General features: G+C 42.1%; 1 protein-coding gene across 1 annotated transcript in view; it reads left to right on the forward strand.

The window, feature by feature from the left end:
- The window catches only part of cep41 (centrosomal protein 41), a 35,618-nt gene extending 25,744 nt beyond the window's left edge, over window positions 1–9,874 (forward strand). Inside the window, exons 8-11 of the mRNA XM_068005187.1 lie at window positions 301–368; window positions 2,231–2,345; window positions 4,361–4,576; window positions 6,176–9,874. Of these exons, the coding sequence (XP_067861288.1) occupies window positions 301–368; window positions 2,231–2,345; window positions 4,361–4,576; window positions 6,176–6,303 (527 nt within the window). The 3' untranslated portion in view covers window positions 6,304–9,874. The remainder of the gene's footprint in view (window positions 1–300; window positions 369–2,230; window positions 2,346–4,360; window positions 4,577–6,175) is intronic.
- Window positions 9,875–11,433: the final 1,559 nt, after the last annotated feature.

Raw genomic sequence — 11,433 nt, forward strand, 5'->3', positions numbered from 1 at the left:
CAGAGCCTGAATTTATATTGAATGTTAGTGTGCCTTCCATGACTTTGTTCACAGTGAGTTCAGTAATATTTCAGGCAATCAACATTGTTCAGTGATTCGATGCAATATGTTTTTGTATGAAGGACACTTGAGCCAATTGAGCAAGTTACACTTTATGTATATCACGCTTTGAAATGTAATTGAATGCATGCTAGAGACAAGACTTTTAATTATGTAGATAAATTCCTACTATAAAACATGCACTGTTACTTAAAACTGCTCAGCCCATAATGACTGAAATTGTTTCTCTTTGTCATGCAGCCTACAATTATCCTATAGCAATGTTAGCTAGGACTATGAACCCATATACAAAGGAGGTTCTGGAATACGTATCCTTTAACTTGAGTCTTCAGTTCTGTGTAATAAGTGGCCAGATTGTGAAATTAGGTTCCTATTCTACTCATACTAACTTTTTTGGAGGGGCTGGTACTGATTGGTGGATTAGGTTTGATCACTGTTCTTTTGCCTTTAGGGCCTGGCCTTAAACCAGGCTAATGGGATGAGAATTTCCCATGAAAATTCTTTTTTTTTTAAATAGAGGTCATGGTGAAATTACTTTTGTGCCGTTTGAACCCATCTTGTTTTTGATGCAAGTCTGCATAGTAAAATTGCCCGTGGTTTGGCATAAGGACTGCTTGTGTGGGTAATTGTAAATTTTAAACTTTTATTTAAAAAAAAATGGTTGAATTATGTGATCATTAAGATTTAGGTTAATGAATGAGCACTTCTTGGTCAAGAATAGCACAGATTTTATGCCGAGCAAGGCTCCCTTTACTCTAACCCCGACTTCAGAAGAGGACCATCTCCATCTACTGCACCAATGTGAACTTTTCCACACTAGCCACCCCCATGGCCTCTGAGTGAGATTGCAAATTTGTGCAAATGATGTGTGTCGTTTTATGTGTGGGCCCAAGCCCATGAAGAAAGAACTTGTATTTATATTAATTAGAATTCGATTGAGACTGCCCAAACTCATTTCACTTGGAATTCCTGCAGCCAACTGGCTTTCATTTCATTGGTGTCGGGTAGATTTGAACCATGGTTCCACAGCTTAAAGGGCAGTGTGCTAACCCACTGCACCACCCACCTCCAGGAATGTAACACTGCTCGTTGCTCTTATGAAGCTGGAATAGAGAGAGTTTTACTCTTTGTCTAACTTGTGCCTTTTTCCCTCCTTTCTACCTGGCCTTTGGCCACCATTCTGTTCAAGATGAGTGATTTTCATGCTGGAAAACAGAAAGCCCTTTCACTTTTTGGGCCCACCATCTGCACCAAAAACTGATAGTTGAGTTGTAGCATAGGCCAGATACAGGATAAAGCTCCCTTTCAATCTTCCCCCACCCCCCCAACAATCTGAGAAGAATTTTTCATAGGTGTGTCTAAAATGTTGCTATCGCTGTTCTTTAGCCATTGGAACCTTTAGAGCCATTAAATCCAGCCTGTATCAAACAGAAGAAATCTCCCAGTGTTCTATTACCTAACCTCATGCCTCTATCCTAATGCCAGTCTGAGTAACATTGCCAATTTGTGGGTAGTTTTGTACTCTGGCCCAACAGATGCTAGGAATTATTTTGAGTCTGACTGTCTCAGATTCATTCCACTTAGTGTAAAACATTCCATTCCTCACTTTGATAAGTTTAATAACTTCCACCCCCCACAACAAGGTAGGGTGCTGTGATGTTGATTATTACCCTTTCAAAATGTCACAAAATTTAGCATAAACATTTTCCCTCTTCTGTTGTTTACCCCATGGTACCACCGTGCTCTATCATGTGATAGTTCAGGAAAAAAATTGGTTTTGTCTGCATATATGTATCTCCCATTAGAACACTCCTGAGCATTCTTTGTGTTGGGGTGTTCATGTAACTGAACACTCTAAGGATGCAAGTGACAGTAATGGAGCTAATTGTTCCGATTGATCTTGATAGGGAGGAGGAATCTTATAATATTCTCAGAATGTGGCAGTGCACTATCTGGTATTATAACAGGGTTCACCTTAATCGATTTCTGAAATTTGTTGGGGAGAAAAATTTTATTCAGAACACTCCTATTATGTACGAGCTGCTCCTTTGCTACCCACCCCCTCCTCCATGCCCAGTTTGTTTTGCAGCAAAAGTTGGTTGAGACAGCCAATTGTTAACTTGGTTTGTCAGGTTAAGATGATATTCAGTGCCTTAACAACTGCACTTAGAAAAATGCACCTGGGAAAATCATTCTACTTTATGACGAAGATGAACGGATAGCTAGTCAGGCTGCCACAACACTGTGCGAGAGAGGCTTTGAGAATCTTTTCATGCTGTCGGGAGGTGAGTACTGGATTTCTGGAGCTTTTTTTTCTCCTGGCTGATGCATTGGAACAGGCAAGCTACACAGGGTTGAAGGGGGAAGAGAACACCTGAGGACTAGTAACAGAAACCAGGGCAGTGTAAAATATATTTTTCTTATGCAGGTGCCAACATTGCATTTTCATTAAGATTTGCCCATTTCTAGTTCCCACTCAAATCCAAGTTATTCAATAAATCAGTGCCCTAATATGTAGGGTGGCCTTGGCTGCATAAGCAGTGGGTAAGCTTGTCAGTGCTGTTAAGCTACTTGGTTTTAGCTGCTTAAAAACCAGCAATGTCACTGTAAACACTTAAGGATCCCTAAGCTTTGGTCCTTGCCAGCCTGCCCCAAGTTCTCTAGGTTTAGTGGAGTGTGTCCCGAGAGAGTGTGCATACCAAAGCGGGTAAACAAAACCTACTTGTATGGATTTCTCAGTAGATTGTTTTGGAGCCTTCTGAGCATGGTGATGGATTTCAGCTTGTGTCAAACACACACTAAATCAAGACACATGTACAATTCATTTAACATCAAAGCAATGAAACTGGAATCTTTTCCACATGTGGCAGGAGAAACCAAATAATTCACAGATGTTCAGGTTCTTCTTTTTATGAGAGCATTTCCATATTCAAGATGTAAATGGAAAATGCTTTGTACTCCAGTATATGATCTCACATTTATGTACTTTTAAAGTAAACAAAGGGTTTTAAATTGTAATTTTTGTATATAACTTATAATGGAGCCTGTTCCAAGCTGAGAGAACTCTAATGTTAAATCTTCATTCCTACCTGTGCAGTGATCTTTGATCTCATTCTGGAGGCTGACACCTTGAAAATCCTGCAAGTCGGGATTCAATTTAGAAATTGCTGTTTTAAGTAAATGCTCCAAAGTTTTACATTTCAGTTGTTTTGTTTATCGCGCTAGTATAAAGGAATGCCCCAGAGTAAAGCATTAGTGATAAAATCATCTTGAAGGGTTTTTTTTAAATCATATTTTTGAGCTCCCCGATGACCCAATAGAGATCTAAGCCATACAGATCTGGAACATGCTAGGCTTGATTCAATCTGTGCTGAGTTAGCTGATCTCCACCGGCACTACACTTGGCTACAACACTTCTGGGTAGTAAAGGAAAAAGCAGAAAAAATTCCCAATCCCAATTCCCATCAAGTGACTTCTGCTGGAATGTATATGAAGGTGCTGGGTGAGGGCAGAAGCAGCTGTGATTCCCTGTCTCTGCCACGCAAATAGCCTGCTAACACTCTGTCAAGGCTCAGACTTGTATAATGATGACTCAGTACTTGGTTTAGGGGAGATGGGTCAGGATATAAAAGCACTTGGCGGAGCGGGGGGGGGGTGACAGCTGGGGTCTGGGAGCAATTGGGAGGTGCTAGGACCAGGGAGTACTGGGATTGGTGAGGCAACTGTGGCCCAGTGAGGGAGTCAAGACCTTAAGGAGAGAAGATTTTATTTTTAAATGCTGTTTTCGGTAAAAACACTAGCGGGGGTGGGGGAGACTTCCGCTGCCACCTAGTCATACTAGCGTGATTCACATTCGATGTCCTGCCTGTCAGAGCAGTGAGAAAACGCATGCAGGTCAACTCTCCCAAACTAATCTTTAAATGGAGCACCCACCTGAGGCACACGCTTCCCCCACTGCTGGTCCCACCCACCAGAAATTGTGTCGGGGCACAAAGTGGGCAGAGTTCCATCAAGACATGGCTTGCAGCCCATTTTCAGCTCCTGGCTGCCTTATTATCATCCCAAAATTGAGCAGAAAATCTGAGCAACTAACTCCAGGTGAGGAGACAAATTGTAGAGGATATGATAAAGAGGGATCATGGAAAAGCTATCACAAGAAAAGCTATTTTTAAAAATAAAATATTGATTTTCTTTAATCTGTTTGCTTTCTATTTGAAAACGGTTAAAACACCACTTGAAATCCTGTTTATGAATAATGCTACTGCTGTAAACGTGAACTCATAACATTAATGTTTATTAGGACTGAAAGTAGTTGCCCAGATGTTCCCAGAAGGAGTAACCACTGGTTCAATTCCACTGTCGTGCCAACCTCCAGTTCTCCCGACATCTCGCCGGAGAAGATCAACACCTCAAGAACCTCCACAGCCTGCAGAGGATAAGCTCCGGTTCACTGAAGATGATTTGAACAAGATCCGGCACTGCCTAGACGAGATTCTAGTGCCATCTAACTCACCCAGTAAGGAAACTCTACAACATGATCCAGTAGTATAACAGTAAAAGGAAATTCAAAGATTATTTAAAGGAAGTATCAGCTTGGCTCTGCTTATAGCACTGTTCCTTCTGGGTCAGAAGGTTGTGTGTTTGAGCCCCAAGCTTGTGCACACAATCTAGGCTGACGCACCAGTGCAGTAGTGATGGAGTCCTGCCTTATTGGTTTTGCATATGCTTCGTATGAGGTGAAAGTCCCGTTCAGGTGGATGTTAAAGCTGTAATAGAGCTGTTTTCTGGGATGGGTGAGATCGAATGGACCAAGTCATCTTTCCATCCAATCTTGTGTGAAATAGCTGATTTGAAAATGTGAAACTCTAGTGGTGGGATATCCAGCAGTAGCACAGCACCTAAAGGTAAAGGTAAAGAGGATCTTGCAATGCCCACCCTAAAGAGGGCATTTGTACATAAAATGTGAGGTGAGAATAGTCCATTCAACCTATAAAGCCTGTTCTTTTAACAATCTGAATTATCTTATTCTAACCAACCCATTTCATCTCCTGAGGGTAGAGTTTGGAAAGATTCTTCCTGTTTCCCCCTTTCTACCCCCAAAAAGTATAGAGCAAAACTCCAGAATGCCCGTCATATCTAATATTTCCACCCCCCCCACCAAACCAATTATTCATTTCCATACACTCAGTAATTCAGAAGTCATCCTATCCCAAATATCCAATGCTTTCTGTCTATAATTTTCCACATAATTCAGTTCCATTCCTAACCAAATATTCACCCCTTCCCCTCCTTTTCTCCTCTCCTCCTGATTCATGTTAGGGTACTGTTCCACAGGTGCCCACAGCCCCCTCATGCCTCACTCAAGTATCCATTCTTCATACTTGAGTCTTGCCTGTGAGTATCAGTAGGATATTTAACTGTGGATGGTGTCACAGCCAAGGCTAATCTTGCCTCACACAACATCTACGTACATGCATTTTCCAGCAGGAATCACTGGATACCCAATAGGAAATGGAACCTTGAGTATTTTTTAAACTTTCCTACCGTTGCGACACCAGTAGCAATTGTGGTGATTCTGTTGAAGTCCTGACTGAGACCAACTAGCTCAGCCAGTCAGGCCAGAGTTGGTGTACCAGTTTTCGGGTGCTGATATGTCTATCGAAGGCTTTGACCATTTGCTGTTGAAGTTTTCTGAGAAACTATCTTCAAGCTTCAGTGCTTGAGAGAGAGTTATAAAATAGTCATGAACACAGGACAGACTCATCATTTGGCCTTACCTATTGTTTTGTGCTCTCTGGTTTGCAGTTTTCAACTTAGAGGAATTCCTGTCTTTAAAACAATGTAATTTCAACCCTATTCTATCCCTTTAGATTCGCTCTGACTTTTCCTACAGTGTAATATTACACTGGTAGGTGCATTTCCCTGATAGACAATTAGAGAAGACATTCTCTCAGTTATTTTAACACATTCCCATTGCTGCTACACTGTTTGGCTACGCTTGTTATAGTAGGCTAGAATTTGGTTCAGTGCTATCCATTCTGAGGATTTGTCCAACTTCATACCATTTTCTTAGCAATGGTTGTGTTCTAATTCTTGCTCATTTAATGTCTTTTAGGTAACCTCAGTCGTCTTTCATCATCAAGAGCACTGTTGAAGACCTCCAGCAGCCATGCTTCCTCTGTAGCTGGTTCCATTGGTGCCCGATCGCAAACAGTCAGCATCCAAAACAAACCATGGAAATAAGAGGCGGAATATCACTCCTCCACCATTCTTAAACCTGGTGTCCATTGTTTTTTTTCTGTGCTTTTTATCGTCAGCTGCTATAGTACTAAAGATCTGTAGAAAATGTATATCACTGACATTCAGTAAAGAATAACTTGAAGCAATGTCTGTTAGTAGATACTGTTGAATACAATAGCAAACATAAGTTGTGGGAAAAAAACAGTGACACTCAATATCTACTTAAGGTTTAAAATATCCACTTTAATCTCATTTATAGCTTTGAACTCCATCCAGAAGCAGAGGAAAAGGATTGAAACAGAAGAACAAGGGAAGACTGTTCAGCACCATGTAAACTTATTACAGTAATCCTGTTACAAGGCACCATGGCCTTGAATACACAATAGATCCTCAATGTTGTTTGATTCCAGCATGGGTTTTGATGTAGAAAGCCAGAAACCATGCATGTTGCACACAAGTACACACTCCCTTGCCTTAAAAGCGCTGTATTTTTTTCTATGGCTCCAAAAGACAGCATTAGAGAAAAATAATCTACTGTTCTCTGCATTGTTACAGATCCCTGGGATATTCCAAATCATTGATAAGACTTTTCCTTTCCTCCTTTCCCCCACCACCGCCACTAAATAGTTAAACAATACTCCAAGTATGTCACTGTAATAATCCTCTCTCTACTGTGTTACATGTCCTAAAGGAAGCTTCATAATTTGATGATGCAGCAGGAATTAACCAGCAAGTGAACAGATTCTCATTTTTCCAACAGCACGTTACTGAACTAGGAAATACAGATCTGCTAGCATGCTAACATTTGCCAGAATACAACTCAAAACGCATAATGTATTGTATTTATAAACCTGGTGCACGGAGCTGGTTTTCAGATTTTTGAAACCCTATGATATCAAATTTGGAAATTCTACACTGATATTTTTCTACTAGCAGATAATGGTTGGTTGTTGAAATCCTGTCCTTGTTCAATAATTTACAACTTGATTCAGTTTGCAACCGAGAGCCGAGAGCAAGTGTACTGCCTGAGTGATGGCTTGTAAATTCTTGATACGGCCTTTATTTGTGAAATTATTGCTGGAAAAATACAGACTGGGACAGAATCCAATCAGTAAATACATGATGAATGTGTACATCATGAGCTTCAGCACTCTGTTAGAAAAGAGACCATTGCAAATACTGAACTGGACCCTGATGTGCTAAATGCCTTCCATTACCATGCATTAATGTGTTGTAGCTATTTGTTGCAAATGTTTTTTGTTAAATTTATTTTCAGTTGCTGCCTCTGACGCTTTCAACTTCACAGCAGCTGCTCTGCTACAGAATTAACCTGTCAATGGTTTTACTGTGTTTTTTTTCAGTCCACTAGGCTCTCCTTTCTGCTTACCCATGACCAGTGCCACTGCTTTATGGTCAAATTCTGTTGTTAAAAGGGATTCTATGATTTTTGGAAACGCTTTTGAAAATCTTGTTTCTTGTGAAAATCCAACACCAGTGGCCTGGTCTATGACCCAAAACTGATTTTAACTTGTGAGCATCTAGTACAGATCCCTGTCAGTCTGGCAACATATTCACATGTAACAGAGAGAGGAAAGAGATTCTTTCATTGTAACATACCCGTCAGGGGCTGTTTTCTGCTGTTAAAAAGATTTGTTGTTATAAACAAATAGACACTACTTTCACAAACTTTAAAAAATGTTTTATAAAAGGAAAATGGATAAATTATAGTATTGTACCAGTATCTCCGGATAAAGTTTTCTTTTAACTGCAAGACCTAGTGAAAGTTATTCTAGGCTGCTCTTCTCGAGCTGGTTAAAGTCCATCTAATCAAAATGTGCAAATTGGAAGAATGTGCAGGCCTCAAAAGGTTATTTTGATGGTCTGTGATTCTATGAGCAAATGAAGTGAGATGGCCTTGAAGGATTAACATATATCCTGTTGATTCGCATATAGGTTGCACTTCTTAAAAGGAAAAATCCAAACTGGGGGGCACAACCTATCTGTGAGTTAATATATTTTTTTTTCTGGGGGTCTTGTTGTTTGGGGTGTGCCCTTTTTTTTCAAAACAGCACATACATGTGGCAGTATGATGCATAGACGCTCACAGCATAGTGTTCCATCCTGGTACCCCAGCCTCTTTTTGCTCCAGAGAACCAAGGCACTCCTGAGAACGAAGTTTGTACTTGAATAGATGCACAAAGCTGAAAAGGAGATAGAAAATGCAGACCATAAGAAGTTAGTTCCTGAGCTCAGGGGTGGAACGGCTGGCAGAAATTGAGGGGGCAGTTTTTCCCCTGTATACTTGTTTTCAGCAAGTTACCCGTTTCCAGTGAATATGGCGGAACGTGTTGACAAGACGGATGAGCACTGCAACTGCAGAAGTGTCCCATTACTGTTGGGTAGAGCGTTATTAGTCAGTCAGTGTTTTTCAACCAGGAAGTAGTCTTTCCTAACCTTAGTCACAGCATGTGACTCATTGCCATACGTACCCTTTTAGAAGGTGCTATTACTGTTTTCTGTCTCCTAAATACAATTGCACAATTGTTAACCTTTCCTGCAGCAACATTCAGAGGAAGATGAATAGCCAGGAAACAAAGTTGAAGATGTGAGCGGTTAGTAAAACCAGCATCATGGTATTGAAACCAGAGAAGAGAATTTCAAAACAAGAAGCTATTCTGTAACAACTCTAGAGTCCTACTGCATCACTGCTAAACCACAGAATTGAAAAGTATTTGGTCATGTTTCCTAAAACATGGCATCCATGAGATCGTGAATTTTTTTTTATTCGTTCATGGGATATGGGCATCACTGGCCCATCCCTAATTGCCCTTGAGAAGGTGGTGGTGAGCCGCCTTCTTGAACCACTGCAGTCCGTGTGGTGAAGGTTCTCCCACAGTGCTGTTAGGAAGGGAATTCCAGGATTTTGACCCAGCAACGATGAAGGAACTAGGGTATTGAAAGCCCTCGTAGCCTGGGAAGTGCTGATGATATCCATGCACTTTTCTACTAGGAGTTATGAGAACGCAATCTAGAGGGGGAACCCCTGGAGATCTTTCCCTTCCCTAGCCTAGGGGTGCTAAGTTAAGTTGGCTATATCACCCTAACTGAGAGTAGCTAACTCAGTGCAGATCAGAGGTCAAACTTGGAACCATCCTAGCCTGATAGATATATACTTTTCTAAAGTTTCATTTTATACAACTTCCTTCAGTTTCTTCATTACGGTAATGTGAAGTGTTCCTTTTAAAATGAAAGATTGCCAATGGATATAATGATGTGCATCTGTCAAGGGGCGTTCCCTGCTCTAGTATCAACCGCACAGTTCAGAACCTGGAACAGAACAGATAATTACATAGTGGGCGTACTCCTATAAAAACTGCACGCTGTCTACACTCAGAAGGTCAGGGCTCCTTCATATTTTGCTCCTGTTTGTTGGTTTGCATGTTATGTGAACGCCAGCTAGATGATTGTGACGTGTGGCACAGTTGGTCAAGTGCTGTTGGTTTTTGGTTTAAAATTTTAAAATCTGTATATCTTCTATTTTTTAAATAAAATGTATTTAAATTTAAAATGAAAAGTACATGACAATTAACAATCTTGTGCTTTTTTTTGATATAAAATCATTAGATCCTTGAGCTGAAGCCTTATGATGCGAGTTTAAATTTTTTTTAAAGTCACAGCCAACTAAATTTCAGAGGTATTGCATCCATCGTAAGAGCCAGATTGTTCCTTGTACAACCCCTCAGATAATGAAGCAGTCCGAGCCTGCATGCAGCAAGACCTGGACAACATCCAGGCTTGGGCTCATAAGTGGCAAGTAACATTCGCGCCAGATAAGTGCCAGGCAATGACCATCTCCAACAAGAGAGAGTCTAACCACCTCCCCTTGACATTCAACGACATTACCATCGCCGAATCCCCCACCATCAACATCCTGGGGGTCACCATTGACCAGAAACTTAACTGGACCAGCCATATAAATACTGTGGCTACGAGAGCAGGTCAGAGGCTGGGTATTCTGCGGCGAGTGACTCACCTCCTGACTCCCCAAAGCCTTTCCACCATCTACAAGGCACAAGTCAGGAGTGTGATGGAATACTCTCCACTTGCCTGGATAAGTGCAGCTCCAACAACACTCAAGAAGCTCAACACCATCCAAGATAAAGCAGCCCGCTTGATTGGCACCCCATCCACCACCCTAAACATTCACTCCCTTCAACACCGGCGCACTGTGGCTGCAGTGTGCACCATCCACAGGATGCACTGCAGCAACTCGCCAAGGCTTCTTCGACAGCACCTCCCAAACCCGCGACCTCTACCACCTAGAAGGACAAGAGCAGCAGGCGCATGGGAACAACACCACCTGCACGTTCCCCTCCAAGTCACACACCATCCCGACTTGGAAATATATCGCCGTTCCTTCATCGTCGCTGGGTCAAAATCCTGGAACTCCCTTCCTAACAGCACTGTGGGAGAACCGTCACCACACGGACTGCAGCGGTTCAAGAAGGCGGCTCACCACCACCTTCTCGAGGGCAATTAGGGATGGGCAATAAATGCCGGCCTTGCCAGCGACGCCCACATCCCGTGAATGAATTTTAAAAAAGCTGCCAGAGAGACTTTGCTCCAATATAGGTAAATGCACAGCCCAATGTGGTAGTGAGCCCTGCAAATCAGAGTTAGATGATCTCAGCTGGGTGTGGTGTTGGTGCTACACTTGGCCTCCATTTCCCAAACTAGAAACAATTAAAATCAGCCAGGATTCCTGCTCCTAACTAGCTGGTCCATATAAAACAGCAGGTGGCAGAGTACAGCACTATGCCACGGAGACCTTGGGGATTCAAATCCTTGCGTGTGCGCTTTTTTGGTGAATTTTTTAAGGTTATTGTTTTCATATCGTCACACTCCTCACTTGGAGAATAGCGGGAGGACTCACAAGCTGATTAGCAGTCTGGCCGCAACGTGAACGCTCCTTCCGTGGCCGTAACCATCCCTATACCAGCAGGAGGGTTTTGTGGGCTCCCTCAGCTCCAGCGAGTGGAGAGGGGGGGGGGGACACCCCACCCATAGGAGGCGAATATCCCCAAAATGCAGAGCCAGAGCTCCAGTCTCCATTCACCAGAACTGTCTGGAGCG

This window comes from Heptranchias perlo, chromosome 24 (assembly GCF_035084215.1).
Source record: "Heptranchias perlo isolate sHepPer1 chromosome 24, sHepPer1.hap1, whole genome shotgun sequence".
NCBI classification, from domain to species: domain Eukaryota; kingdom Metazoa; phylum Chordata; class Chondrichthyes; order Hexanchiformes; family Hexanchidae; genus Heptranchias; species Heptranchias perlo.